Source organism: Python bivittatus, unplaced genomic scaffold, assembly GCF_059951505.1.
Source record: "Python bivittatus isolate LINGU-HERP-01145 unplaced genomic scaffold, Pbiv_v1 ctg000480_np1212, whole genome shotgun sequence".
NCBI classification, from domain to species: Eukaryota; Metazoa; Chordata; class Lepidosauria; order Squamata; family Pythonidae; genus Python; species Python bivittatus.
In genome coordinates, this window is record NW_028277075.1 from 30,826,829 (window position 1) to 30,842,442 (window position 15,614).

Genomic DNA, 15,614 nt, shown 5'->3' on the forward strand with positions numbered 1-15,614 from the left:
CTTAATCTGTCAGTAGATAAAACCATTTACAAAAAACTGAACATCACTACTTTTATCCCCAGATAGAAGCATCAACATCTTTCATAGAACTGATAAGAAATAACAACAATAGTTGTTTAATAAATTATAATTTAATAAATAAATATTATTATTATTTTGTTATTTTATTCAATTTAAACTCTGGCCAACTCCAGTGGCTGGGAGACTCACAACATAGCAAGATAAGATAACACTCAACTGGGTGGCTCACAACATAGCAAGATAACAATATAGTATAAAATAGAGAGAATAGAAAACAAGATGGTGAAGCCAACCAACACCAAAAACAAATACTGTACAAACATATCCACCAAGGGGCTCCAAACATCCTAGCCCAAGGCCTGAGAGGACAGCCAGGTCTTCAAGGCCTTGAGATTGCGGCACCACATTCTATTAATTGCTATATTTTTTCTCCACAGTCATAAAAGCAAATGAAAAACAAAAACATCAGAACACAGTTCGGGTGTTAAACCTTTTTCTCACCAGGAAAACTAGCTGGAAATTGCTCTGTTGATTCTGACTTAGACAAGGTGTCACATTCAGGTCCCTGACACAAACTTTCTTGAATCTGAATAAGAGAATCTAAGACAAAAAGAGAATGCTGTTAAGAAATTGGGCAACTATATTTATTTGTAAAGATCAGAACAACTGATTCTAGAAATGCTTGTTCAAAATTGGATTAGCTCGTGTGATGGAAGTGATAACAGCTTTTGTACAGATTGCAGACAAATAATTCGTCAAGACTATGGTTCAGATCTGTGCCCAAGTAGGATGAGGAAGATTGATATGTAGCGATTTGTATATACTTTTTAAAAATATTGTTTCCTAAACATCCTTTAGCTTTAATATATTACTTTATAAATGCAAGCTCTGCTATAGAAGGAGCAGTAACAATAGTGACTTCTGTTATAATAAAGTTAGCTGTTTCAAAGAATGTAAGATAGAAGTCACATTTGTTTCCATAAAGGATCCCAGTACCCATTACAATTTTCTCAATTTTCCAAGTGGTCCAACTCCCATTATTTATGTTCCCACACAACTGTTGTTGACAATTTTGTGGGGTGAAGCCCATACACCTCTGCAAGGTTTTAAGGCTGGGGAAAGTGTCTCTAAGCTATGACAGTTAAAGAGCTCATACACTGTTTTTCCCCCCCATACTAGTCACATTTGGGGGATTTATATCTTTAGGACCAGAGTGGAAGAAGAATCTGGGTGAAGAGAAAGGTCTGACTCATTATTTAATTTATCTTTCTGCAATGCAAAACAGAATTTTTTGCATTGCAGAAAGATAAATTACAGAAACGCTGACAAAACAGAAAGCTGGGGAAAAAATGATAAACCAGGAGTAGGGGAGAAATACAAAATGTGGTACTCTCTGTCCAGTCACTTCCACTGGTCTCAGATAAATCAAAATATCCAGATATGACTCAAAAACACCCCAGCAACCCCCTGCCCCAACAAGAGAAAATTGCATGTTTTCCTCATCATGTTTTTAGCTACAACAGGACCTTTTTTAAAAAATGAAACAAATGCCAAGCAAAAAAGAGCCAGTCAGGAAGAAAAGAAAGGCATCTCCCTACAGGAGTTCATTTCTTCCTTGTTTGATTTTTCTTTTTTCTTTTGTTTTTTGCTCAATCCCAGTTTCTGCTGGCAAAAGTTTACTATTCCAGCATCTTTTGGATCCTAACTGACTTATAAGTCTCCTATTGAAGCAATTTCCTATAATTTTAATTAGTGGATCATTTGGAGGTAGTGCTTTGATTCATCACTAGTTCTGACTAGACTGTATTTTGTTTTATTCTATTTTCTACTGATTTCTTTCTGAGGCTCAGGCTTTTTCTGCTAAGTTTTCCATCTGAATTTTTCTGGATCAATTTTCTCTAATCTTCCTCTGAATGTTCAGAAACTGGTCTCTCAGAACAGGTGGCAATATTTTCCTTTTCTACTCCTTCCCTTACTTTCCTTAATGTTCAAACCACACTGCTACAAAAACTAGGAACATGATATTTATTATTGATTTATTCATTGCTTATGCCCTAGCAGTCAAGACACTTGGTAGTACACAACACACTTCTACCTGACAAAGTCACAATAAAGAGCACTTAAGGACATCCATGGTAAAATTAATAAGTAATAATAACATGTAGTACATACACACTAAAATGACAACATTCAACCCCTCCACTGTCCCCAAATGTCATCCTAATTAAGCCAAAATATATGCCCTCTGGAAGAGTAATCTTCCAGAAGGCAATCGCTGTTAGGGCAAATCTTACCTCAAGCCTCTTCCACACTAGAGGGGCCATGACTGAGAAGAAACACCTCCTCCTAGCCTCAGCCCCCACACATCACAGAAGTGAAGAAGCTCTAAAATTAAGCAAGAATTAAAACTGCTCCTCATTCTGTTTGCTAAAATTTCTGCAAGTTTGTTCACTGATTAAACGAATTTCTATGGCTGCCCAACTTGAACAACGTGACTCTGGGCGGCTAACAACAAACAACCAGGATAAAATCAGCAATGAAAAATAATAGTCAAAAATATGCAACCTGGCTCACATTCATACCCAATTCTAATGGGAACTTATTCATCTCAGCCCCAACACTTGGGGAACTAAGCAGGGTTCAGTCTTTAAAGCTTAATTATGATAATAATTTCTTTTTCTGTCTTTTCTGTCTGAATATGTTTTTCTCTCCCTTAAGAGTCACACGCCTATAATTGTTCAGCTGTTTTCTTCATTTAGTAATATACATTTTTCCTCATGTCATAAGTCTGCATACATTCTCTGCCATATGTTAACAGTTCTGAAAATATTTTAAAATAGACTGAAAAGCTATCCCTGGTCTTTCAGTGAAGCCTTTAAAAACTCAGTTTTTCACTGTCACGATGGGAGATTTTCAAAACATAGTCACCTGATCTCTTCTCTTTTAAAGAAAACGGCAAGTCAAGAGCTTTCTCAGCATACTTGGAGAGCAATGCATCAATGTCTTCTGTGCTGAAGCCTATCTTCTGCCCAACCAAGAGTTGGTGCAACATCTGCACAGCCACAGCTGCCCAATCCACTTTCATGTTCATCAACAGCTGTTCCAGCATGAGCAGTGGCTTACAGGAGAGGTGGGAATAGTTAGCCCGGGAAGGCTCAGGAAGAGTCAGCAATACCTTGAAAAAGGAGAGAAAGGAATATCATGACGTACTGAGAAAAGAACCTGCAACTATAGAATAGAGAACAACAAATAGTCTTGCAGCATGTTCTTGAAAATGTCTCTGCTACTTACCTTGGATCCCACATAAAGAGCCTGAATTTCATTCTGGCGCATAACTGTCAAGTTCTTGTAGAAATATGTTGTGAGATAATCCGCAAGGAAATGAGAAGCTGCTAAGCTAGGATGTCTATCAAGACACCGTTCGCTTATGACAAACTGAATGTCTGGATCTTCTATCCTTTGTAAGAGCTACAAAGAAAATTACACACACATATACACTTCATACAGATGTCAACAAAAGATGCCACCTAGGCAGATCTACCTTCTCCCTATCTAAGGTAAATACTTTTCAATGTCTTATACAGTTTGGACAACAAATTCTGCCTTCATCAATCCCCTCCACCATGTCAGAGCTGCTTGAAGCAAGTTGTTTCACCCTCCTGCATACATACTGTATTTATATTCTAGATTAATTAGTTTGTTAGATTGATGCTGCAAAGATGCTTAATACACATTGAAATAGCTTCTCTCTAAAATAATAATGTATATACAAAGAAAGTCTAGCAAAATTGACTGATACACACACACACACACACACACACACACACAGACTCAAATATGTCATGGATGAAAACATTTCTGCATCTATTATTACTTAATTGAGACCACAATTTTCTCCAAGGACACATGCCAAAATAAGCATAGTAAAGCTAAGGACAATGTTATTGCCAGTAATTGTTGTGACTGGTCATCAAGCATATTTTGTGTGTGTCATATGGACATGTCATAGCCCCATATCCTTGCATTTCTGCCTGTCTGTTGCATCACAAGTTCATAATCACTGTCACAAACTCCCTAACTGAGATTCAACTCTCTGGAAATTTACTCAATATTTTCCTTTTCTAATGAAATATTTACAATTGCTCAAGGTGTTAAGGCAGCACAGCAGCCACCCCACCCGGCTCCACATCCAAAGCCAGCCTTTTGGCATCTGAAGAAAAAACAAACTAGCACCCAACCTTCAAAGCATATGTCCCTCTTTGGCACAAAAGAAAGAATCCTGGAATACCTGAGAGACCACTTACCTGGAGGGCTTTTTCCATATCTCCCATATCCAACAAATGAAGGAGGTGCTCCTGGTGAAGGCTGATCAAATGATCCCTTGGGATAGAATGTAAATGACCCCATTCTTCACATAGTTCATAATCCTGGAATAAAAATAAAGAGTGCTTAGAGACTGTAATTTTAAAAGTTTAAACAAAAGCGTTTGGCAAGGCTGTCCATTCATTCTGCAGATGGCTTTCCCCAAGCTTGTGCCCTTCAGTTGTATCTGATGGGACTTCCTGTTCCCAGACAGCATGCAGACCAAGACATCTGCACTACAGATTTAGAATGATGTTATTTCTCTAATTGTTAAGTGAAAATCACAGTAAGAGACAAAGTCTCTATTCCTGGCAACTGCTTGGACAAGTCCCTGCAGTTTTCTTGCCAGGATTTCTTGAAAGCAGTTTGCCACTATCTTCTTCTTAAGACTGGGAGAGAATGATTGGCCCAAGGTCACCCAGTTGGCTTTGTGCTCAAGGCAGGACTAGACTTCATGGTCTCCCGGTTTCTAGCCTGGTGTATTTAACCACTACACCAAACTACCTCCTTAGTCCTTTTCTACTACAGAATTGTTGTATGGACCAAGGAAAAAGCCCTGCCTTTTGTCTTTTTAGAAACAGCTGGCCACAGTAACTGAACTACCGCATTTTTCCGACAATAAGATGCCCCCATGTACAAGACGACCCCCACTTTTCCAACCCAAAATTAAGAAATCAATATTTTAAAGATAGTGCAGAACACATTTTTATTTAGTAATTAGTTAACATTGACCTGATACACTCGGTGGGAGGAGGTCCAAACCGTCTCTCTGCAGCTCTATTTCCAGGCTCTTTGCATAACTGATTACATTCAAGCACGAGTGAAACTGCCGATAGCTTGTCTCTGCAAATAGACTTCCTCTAATTGGTTTGTTCAGCATCAGCTGATGTCAGTTACATAAGGCTTGTGATTGGAGGAAGCCTGTTTGGGAGGCAAGCTATTTCACTCGTGATTGGAGGCTAGCAATAGGAGGAAGCCTCTCTGCAGAAACAAAGTATGGGCAGTTTTGTAACCGTGCGATTCTCGGCTGACTTCCTTGAATAAGACGCCCTTCAATTTTTAGGGTAAGGATTTTAGAGAAAAGTATCATCTTATAGTCGGAAAAATACGGTAGATGGAATTATATCTTGTTTCTAGGCAGAAAGTACATGGAAACAAGCCTCGAAGAGAAAATATGAAACACTGCTGAAAATGTCCTACCTTTGCTTCTAGAATCATTCCCACAATGGCCTGGGGATCTTCAGTACAGGTCCTCTTCAGTTCCTGCCAGTTATGCCACATGTGGACAGCCTGTAGTCTAAGAATCTGATAAAATAAAACCAAACAAAGTTGAAGAGGCACTGTTGTAAAAAATTATTCTGCCAGGCTGACCAGCACCTGAATTTCTTTACTAGTCAAGTTAGTTTCTTCCTGCAGCTTCTTCCAAGCCCTGCTGCCTCCTGAACTGCCATGCTCCTGAGCTGCCAGGCTCAGGAGGTAAGGAGCCTGTGGCCTCCCCTTTTCAATGCAAATAACCTTCCCATTCTTTCTGTCAATGTAATTAACCCTTCACTCTCCCTAATCAGGGAACTAGCTTCCTGTTCCTATCAGTAGATTTATGGCACACAGCTTGGGGAGCAGGAACCCCTTGTTCCTACTCACCTGCTGTATTGATATGAATGCACAAATGTCAATCTCCTGATCAATTGCCCTGGCACCACAGCCTGGTTCCAGATGAGAGGGGGGAGCCTAATACTATAAACCTGGGAGCTGAAGAACCCACAGTTAGAGACATATTATGGTGAAGTACCTCTCCCACCACTGTCTGTCATGGCTGATTGGAACGAGAGCTCCCCTGTGTAAATATGTTGCTTCTACTACTCAATAAAATTTTGTATGTTGCTGTAATCTTGGCATCTGTTGTCCATTTTATCTACAAAAACTCCCGTGGTAGGTGGCTATTGCCTTCCCTGCAACAGGCATTTAGGCTCAAATTATTATTCAAATTGTTGAATATAAATTATTCAATATATTATTGAATAAATTATTAGCCTTCAAAATGGCAGCTGAACAGCTGCTCCAGGAATAATTCTAAATTAGAAGCGAGCAGCTTCCCAAAAGCAGGAACAGCTATCACTAGGATTTTTTTAATAGCACCATCAGTATATACTACATTTTCCACCCATAAATATATATAAACTAAATCTGACTATAAGAAAAAAGGAGGCAAGAAAATTAGAAGAGAACAGTGGAGATTAAGAACTGTCCCCTGTTCCCACCCCACCCCCCAAAAAAACCCTATATAAACTATCCTTCTCAAGCTGAAAAACTAGATCAAGAGAAGGTTATAAACATTTTTTAGGAAACTGTTTCAAACTCTCACATACCCCAATAGAGGAAATAATTTATGGAATGCCATGATTCAGCTACATAATATACACTTTTATTTGCCAGAAACCCAGCGATCCTAACAAGTAATAACTGAGTATTTTTCTCAGATTTAGATATCTTCCCTTCCACTATCCTTAAAGCTAATATGGGAATACAAGAGAATTGCATCTTGGAGTAGTCAGTGTTCAAGAAAATAACTTCTTGAAGAAGGATGCATTAGGAACAGCACATAGACAAAATTAGAGATATGCATTCTAGTCAATAATACATCTAAGTGTTGAAGCACTGGCTTCCAATCACCAAGTTATTACTACCAGTCACTCAACCTAGCCAACCTCACAGGATTGCTATTGTGGGGAGAATTGGAGGAGAGTGTTATGTACACCACCTTGAGCTCTTAGAGAAAAAAGGCAGGGTATAATACATGCATAAATATTCTAACATCAACTCTGTGGAGGGAGCTTGCTAATAAAGAGAAAAATAAGAAGCAAGCAGATTATGCAGAGTGTAGCAGTAACTAGATAGCGTTGAAGAACTATCCTGAAGTAAATTCTAGCGGACCTGATAAGTTGTCACAGCCACCATAGTCTCTGATTGGTCAAACCCAGTTCTTATCTACACTTGAAGTAACAATGTTTATATAGTATGCAGGTGTAAGGAATCTTCTTGAAGAATATGTGTATGTTTATGCTTGGTTATTCTTTATTAGTTACATGAAAATTAGTTAATGAATATGTATTCTGGAAACATACATAGTCTACCTTTTTCTTTTCTGGAGAAGTGCTCAATGATCATTGTCCTTTTTTTATGAAATCAAGAAGCATTTTATTAAGTCTCTCCAGCTTGTTGGTTATTTTACTTGGGATATTTACCCAACAACCTCTTCTCCATAGGTTCTAGAAAGTTTACATCTAATAAACAGAAGCACTGAAGAATATATGCCTCAACTATTTTCCACATTCATCTCAAAAATGGAACAAGTGCATGATGAGGGGCAGAAGAAGTTATCAGGCATGCTTCGCAAAGCCAAAGCAAGCTTGATGCCCAAAAAGATTATTTCCACATTCAGCAAGAGAAAGGGACAAAGGAACTCAGAGAAATACTCTATCCCTAATGTGATGCCTCCATACCTTTTGATAAACTTGAAGCTCCCTGATTTTGCTCTGCAGATCAAATTTGAGTTCTTCAGTTACTTCAGGGTCACAGGCACAATAAGCTAAGATTTCCAGACAAGCCTCCAGAGGCCATCTATCCAGACACCGAAGGGCCAATCTGCTCCTCAGCATGGCATCTCTCACTGGAAATAGGTAATGCCATCCATCTTCACCTGAAAAGGAGGCATTTCTCAAAGACAGAGACCCAAACTCAGTGTATTTTAGCTACAAGGGATAAACCTTGCAATGAATAACCTAACACTCAAGAAAGTGATAACAATTATCAGGAACACAGAAAACTCTTATGAGTTTAGCTTTGGATACACCAACTATTCGCTCTACTCCTAAGAGTTTCTTTCCTAATTCTACCTGAAAATACCAGAGATTACATATGGATCCCCAATGCAAAACATATGATCGATTACAGAGAGATACAGCTTCCCCTTCACTATCAGCCTGTCTGCCTCTCTCCTTTTATAAATCAGTAATAATTGAAGGAATGTCTTTTCTTCAAGAAGCTATTTTCATTTCTCCTTTATCCTTTGCCACCTCCACCAGTCCATCTTTCATGGATTGCTAGAAAACACAGCATGAGCCCACTGCCACATTTTATTGAATGCATTTTCCCTCAAAAAGTTAGATCAAACTATCCATCTGCAACCTCATATCCAAGACACCATTGTCTAAAGAAAAAGTATAGATGTTTACCATCAGCAGTGGCACAGCTCAATACAGCATCCCGCACGGTGATTAGCTCTTTCATATCCTGGCTGTAGAGATCCAAGATTTTGAGGGCCCTGGGCCAATCCCTAGCTGTGAGAGCTTGTTCAAAGGCCTCCATTAACACTTCAACAGCCATGGAAGAATGCAATCCCAGGAAAAGCAAGGAGATGTAAGACTTGCCACAAAGATCACTAGCCAAACCAATTTCCTTATCCTGAGGATCCTGTAGAGGCTCAAACATAGTAAGAAGAAAGCTCTCTAGGAAGGGGAACTCCTTTAACAATACTTCACATTCTTTAGAAATCTGGTCCATAGACAAGGGTGCTTCCCGTTTTCCTCGGAACTCAATCCATGATAGGCTTTGTTTGGGTGTTTTTTGCACCTTTAATGCACTAAGACAAGCCATGGTAGCTATCAGTTTTGACTGGGATTTTAGAAAATTGAGGGTGGAAGCTGTAAGTGAATGCTGGTTATGATCAGGCAGAGAAGGGACAGGATTATTGGAAGTGTTCTCAGAATCCATGGCTGGATTATGGACTGGAATCTCAATATCAGGCAGACAATGATATGCGTGCAAATGTGCTAGGCTACTAATGTTTGTCACAAAGGATCTAGTCTGGTTGCTTTGCATGTTGGTGCAGAGAGGCAATGCCTTACAGCAACAGTTGATGATCACTTGCTGCACATTTAAGTTCAGTTCTTCTTTAGCTAGCAGCAAAGACAACCTGCAGATTTAAGAACACATAATAATAAATGTGGCCTTATATTATGCACTGTCTCCCACACAAAAGGAAAACCAGGTTTGTTACAGATGAGTATATGTCACCAAATACATATCAAACATTCCCCAAAAAATATACCTATTAAGCATCTAAGCACATAATGCTTGAAGAAACATGGGCACTGGAGTTGAACGGCCTGTGACTAGTCATAATTTAACTAGAACACTAGAATCATCCAGTTTTGTCATACATTTCTTTATTTTCTCTAAAAAATAATTTTTTCAATCTTTTAAAAACAGGATTTCTTAAAAACACACACACACATATATTAAGAAGCTCCAAAGAGATACTCCACAGCTTTTACAAGCAATTGGAATTAGAAAGAAATGTGCTATTAATCATCATGTTTTTTGGGGAAAGAAATTACGTACTGAAAACTTTCACATGCAATTAAGTAATTGCCATAAATCCTACAGCCTAGAACAGATTTAATGCTGATTTATATATTCAAAGTGATCTCATTTTTTTTCTTGGATTTAACACAATAAATTATAGGACATAGTATATGTGTGGAATAACCTGATTTTAATCCTTCCCATGTAACCACAGGTACTTCCATATGGAAGACTGGCAAATCAGGGAGTGGACCATGCAAAAACACATCCCTTTATTATGCTTGTTTTCACCATGTCAGAAAGATTATTTCAGAAGATTTTTTTGTGCCATAAGTAACATATGTTAATTATGAAGCTCATTTGATATTCTCTGCTATAACCCCTAATTTCCCTAGTATACAAAAATTGAGAAATATTTTATCTTTTATCATGACATCTAGCATTACCTCCAAAAAACATAGTAATGTTATTCTCTAGGATTGAGAATATTCAGGGTTATGTACTGGGACGCATATAAGTTACTTTGTTCAGATCCCATACAGGAAAAACAGATTACTACTTAGATCAGCTAAAACAAAATTACTTTACGTCAGTGGAAAACAACATATATAAACTACTCTATTGAGATACCTCACACTGTTGTACTACAACAAACACATGCCAAATCATTTAACAGCAATTGTATTTAGGTGATTGTGGAGCTGTTTGCTCGGCAATCTAAATTCAACACAATACATGCAGTCCTTGTTTAGCAACTGCAATTGGGTCTGGCAACTAAGTTGGGGGGGGGGAGAGAGAGAGAGAGACAGACAGACAGACAGACAGATAGACAGACTACAAAGGTCCCTGGTTGCTGCTGCCTCATTCAGATAAAGCTCTCCCGTGCAGCTATGCCAGTTACTCTCATTATGGAGTGCGCTGTTGTCAGATGCGGAAATTTGGGCATAAGTGCGCATATTGATCGGAAAATGATTTTTTTACTACCATTTACTATTGTTTATTACCGTTGCATTTGCAAACAGTCACTTTCCGAGGCAGTTGCTAAACGAGGACTACCTGTACTATTTCCAAACAAGCATGTTCAGCCATTGAGCACCTATATGTGAAAGATACTTACCTGTCAGGGGCAATCTGTTTCTCAAATAGAAGCTGGGATAGCAAATGAGAAGGACTTTGCTGGAGCAGTATGAATGGATTTCCAACTTGTATCTCTGCAGACTGATCTAGGTGCAAAAAAATGTTATTAAAAAAAAATAATGTATTGATTATTGAGCTTCATTTCATTTTATGTCCCAAAATCCATCTTCTACATCTCATGCCATGCAGTAGAGCTTGTTATGATCTCTTTACAGTATTTCAATTTCTTCTATGCATCTGCAAATTAGTTTATAGTTTATAGATTTCACCTACTACCTTAATAAAATATAGTTAAAATAGCTGAATAGTTCAGTGTGATCCTATGAAACTCAACTATAGGCAAAAAATGAATGTAATCATTTAAAATTCCTATTAATATGTTACTTTTTCCACTGTTTATCAATCTGCCTTCTTTCCTTATTAAAAGTGGATCCTCTTAAACTAAAATCTATATGTCTTGCTTCAATAGGGTACAATCTCTTACCTATTTCTGGAGTGAGGCTTCGAAGGATAATAGCAGCCAGCTTGTTAATATAATCAAAAAATGTTTGTACGTAGGCAGTCTGCACATAGTTCTCCTTCATGGTCAGAACATATTGGTCCAAGATTTTTAGGAGATGTTTGATCTGACTGCAAACTGGATGTGCCTCTAATTCTGCTGGTTTTAGAGAAGCTTGTTCTACCAAAGAAGCAAGCAGAGTTCCTTTGGAATCTATAAAAACAAAAAAGATTAGATATTACATATCTAAGGGTACCAACACTTTCCACCAATAAAAGAAACCTTGCAGAGATCTTCTGCCACATTTGTGATAACATTAAACTGGAAGAATTAAGGAATGGCTATTATATTTATATTTTTACATTTCAAGGATTTAAATTCTTTTAGTGTTTGAAATGTTAATCCCATTTTAACTGTAATTCTATTTTTGGAAGCTGGCCTGAGCATTGTGCAGGTGAAGAATAAATCTAAACACGTACATTTCATACCAGATTATAGACTTAACATTCATGAGCAAAAAATCATTCACCATATACTTACCTGAAAAATCTTCTACATGTGCCAGATTTTGCAGGATTTCGTCAAAGTGCTGTGACAAAACAAGCTGATTAGTAATACAATCCACAGTGAGATCTGGGTAACAGGTCTGCAGCAAATCCACAATGCTGCAGTGGAAATGGCAACTTATTTTCTCGTCGGAAATTTCTGTTAGGAAACAAAAGGAAAATCCATTAATATAACATTTCCATCTCATTTGTAATTCATTTGTAAAATACATGAAGAAAATAAATGTCATGAATGGGGTGAAATGATTAATCCTTTCAAAGTATCCTACAATTAGCTTTCTGTGTCTGGTAAACACACCAGAGTTTACAGTTCAGCACTAACTTAAAAAGGAGGAGGAGGAGGAGGAGGGAGGGGCAGCAGCAGAAGCAGCATGTGCAAGGAGGTACAGAAAATGGGCAATGCTCTAAACCAGTGCTTTTCAAACTTGGCAACTTTAAGATGTGTGGTTGGGGAATTCTGGGAGTTGAATCCACACATCTTAAAGTTACCAAGTTTGAAAAGCACTGCTCTAAATTTTCCAAAATGGGCTGCCAAAAAGTTATCTTCCACAAGTACCATTCTGGCAACTCTAAGCTGGCAACTAGGGAACCAGCTGGTAATCAAGCAAATCAATCTTGGTGCTGAGTCTTCTAATTGCTGGGCCTATATAATTGTATATGCAAATAAGGAATGGTTTTGTTGATACCAAAGGCATCTACATTCATGATATAAAGTGTAAACCAGTCACTGTTGAGGGATTCTTAATGGTGATCTAGAAGTGGGGGCACAAGACTGCCTAAATGCAACTGGCTGAAGGTAATGAGAGATGCTGCAACACAGCAGTAGGCACTGGCTACCATATAGTATACATAATGGGATATTTTAATATATATGCATTTACACTCTGTCAAGACTCTAAAACCCAGTTTGGCTAAATGTATTTAACCTTTTTTTTTTTTGTGGCAGACAGAATTTTATAGGCATTTGGGGCAGCAGGGCGGATATCACAACACAAGCTCCACAACGTAAGTGTTTGCCTGTGGCATCAGAACACAAGAGTGAAAGGGCAGGGTTTGTGGTGTGACATCACAGCCACATCATTTTTCCATTGCCATGGCTAGCTGTGAATACCTGTGTTTACATCCCACTTTTCCTAGCATTTCAAAGTTTCTAGCAATAATTATAACACAAAACTCACGTAAGAGCAATAAAAAAGAAAACCACTGTAAAAAGTAAAAACGTTAAAAACCAGCAGGAAGATATTAAAAGCGTTCAAAGGAATTACACAATGAAGCAATACAATACAACTAGATCCTGAGGAAGAGCAATGAAAAATGGGAGGCTAAAGATGTAGACCTCCCTGAAAAGAAAGATCTGCATCCATGAAAAGATGACAATTTAAAAGGGCCCTAATGAGCCTCCTTAGGAAGCAGTGCCAGAATACAACCGGAATAATGGCGAATGGTGCAAGTGTGAATGAACTAATGACACAAAGCAACAAAATTACCTGATTGGGGCTGTCCTTGTGATATATTGATAATTTTACTTATTTGTTGAAGAACTGCTGGGAAACCTTTCAAGCCATCCGGATTCTGGAGAACAGAATCAAGTCTTCTGCCTGTCATTAGATATAGACGACAATCCAGGAAGAAGATATATTAGCAGAATTATATAGATGCTTTACCACTATTTTCCTTCCTTAACTCCTTTGCGTTTTTAAAAAGACCCCAGCACTAAACAGAAGAGGGAAATGTACCTTTGATTTCAAGGCTATTCTGCAATTTTCTCTCTGCTGTTTCTAAGAGCTGCTTGCAGGTTTTCCATAAATTGCATTGAGTAGTTGCCAAATCGAATATGGCCATAGCAGATGGACAAAGGTCTTCCAGAACATTATTCAAAGGGTCAGTACATTCCAGCTGAATGCTGCTAGTCCAGAAGTTCTCTTGGAGCACAGGTACAAGGCCTTTTGAAGGGGCAAGCAGCTTATCCGTAACATCCGAAATGGAGTAAAACACCATCCCTTGGGAAACCAAAAATGAGAGCTATACAAAAGGATTTGGGACTTACTTATTACAGGTTTTCAGTCCTGAAGACTTCTTTAGGCTTTTCTTCTACTTTGCCTACTTTCAGGAGCACGCAACTTTTAAATGTTTATTGTGGTTTTATTTCTAACTGAGCAAAGCACAACCACTGCTTTTCATTTCATTGCTTCCAGTAACAAGATGGAAATACTGTATGTCTTGCCAGCTATAATGGCTTGGAACTAGAAAGGTCTTATCAGTGTAGAAAAACATGGTTGCCTGCATAAGACAGTATCACTGAATTTCTTCAGTTTCCAAGTCCTACTGCAGCTTCTCTCATCTCAAATTGATCCAGACATTCCTTTGATCTTAAGGAAAATTGGCAGGTGGGGGGAGGGATGAAAACCAGGAAATTCCAGTGGCAACACTCTATGTTCTCTGAATCTGGTCTAGACCTTTGGTTTGTCTATTACTATTCTTTGCATGCACATAAACAGTACATACACAGAAGGTGATCAGGAAAAAAAATGAGGAACAGAACCCAATGATAGAGAAAACATGTTTCAACTAAGGACTTCTAATATAGAGAAAACCCTTTCTTATTGCAATTCTCACAATATCTCGAATCTGTCTTCCATAATCAATTGCAGGGAGAGAAACAGATTCAACAATTTACCTGCAGAACGTCTATGTCATTAGGCAATAGACAGCCCACTAGCCTTCTATACTCACTTTATTCTTTCATCTCATGCAAATACAATATATAGTGAGCTGAAATTTAATTCTCTTGAAGTTACATATGTACCATACATAGGCTCTGCTATATGTGAAGTCTCATTTCCCAGGCCCTCTTTTTATTTCTGACTGTTAAAATCAGTAATCAGATTTTACCAGCAGCTGCTGCATTTCCAATAGCCTGTAGAGTTGAACGCCCACTGCCAGTCTGTTTTAGGTTTCCAGATCCCTCAGATGACTGATGCTCAATCTTGTGTTCCACTTTTGCTAGCTCCCCAACCACTTCTTGGTAACGCTCCAGGAAAATTAGTTCACCGTAGGAAGCAGAAGTCTCCAAATCAAACATAATAGCAACCTGATATTAAGAGGCAATGTGTGCTTATTAGGTAAGATTTTAAATATATTTAAACATTGTTCACAGAAAAAATAAGCTCAGCTTTATTCCATCTTTCTAATAATTTCTCTGGAAGGATACAGTCAGAGAAGTTTTTCAAGGGAGACCTATCAGCCAAATAGAGATTTCTACTGGGTAACTCAATCTCCTGGTAAGGTTTTTTTCCCAACTTCCTTTAATTTTACTCTGATTTTTAAAACTTCAAGGCACATCTTAAAGTTGTCAAATTTCAGAAACACTGCTCTAATGTGTTTCTATGCCATTACCTGATGAGCTTCTGTGTAATTTCCTCTCAAGATGCATGCAACAAGAAGAGATTCTGGTGGGGAAAGCATGGCTGGGATGAGGGAATTCTCTGGAGGCTTTATCCAATATTCTGTATCACTACAATCAGAGAACGTGCCAGCACTGTCTTCTAAAAATAGATAAACAAAAAATACCATAAAAATTATTAGGATCACTTTCCTTCCCTGAGAAAAATATAAATCGAAGGTGGAATGGTTTTACAGCAGTTCCTGTCATCATCAGATGGTTG

General features: G+C 38.2%; 1 protein-coding gene across 3 annotated transcripts in view; it reads right to left on the reverse strand.

The window, feature by feature from the left end:
* ZFYVE26 (zinc finger FYVE-type containing 26) overlaps positions 1 to 15,614 on the reverse strand; it is a 48,710-nt gene that overhangs the window by 14,050 nt on the left and 19,046 nt on the right. For all 3 annotated transcript variants that reach the window (XM_088145614.1, XM_088145613.1, XM_088145615.1), the window contains exons 14-27: positions 15,346 to 15,494; positions 14,842 to 15,040; positions 13,686 to 13,949; positions 13,437 to 13,547; positions 11,924 to 12,088; positions 11,369 to 11,596; positions 10,865 to 10,970; positions 8,616 to 9,355; positions 7,884 to 8,080; positions 5,584 to 5,688; positions 4,326 to 4,448; positions 3,313 to 3,489; positions 2,950 to 3,196; positions 523 to 621 (exon numbers count right to left, since the gene is read on the reverse strand). In XM_088145614.1, the coding sequence (XP_088001740.1) occupies positions 523 to 621; positions 2,950 to 3,196; positions 3,313 to 3,489; positions 4,326 to 4,448; positions 5,584 to 5,688; positions 7,884 to 8,080; positions 8,616 to 9,355; positions 10,865 to 10,970; positions 11,369 to 11,596; positions 11,924 to 12,088; positions 13,437 to 13,547; positions 13,686 to 13,949; positions 14,842 to 15,040; positions 15,346 to 15,494 (2,910 nt within the window). The remainder of the gene's footprint in view (positions 1 to 522; positions 622 to 2,949; positions 3,197 to 3,312; positions 3,490 to 4,325; positions 4,449 to 5,583; positions 5,689 to 7,883; positions 8,081 to 8,615; positions 9,356 to 10,864; positions 10,971 to 11,368; positions 11,597 to 11,923; positions 12,089 to 13,436; positions 13,548 to 13,685; positions 13,950 to 14,841; positions 15,041 to 15,345; positions 15,495 to 15,614) is intronic.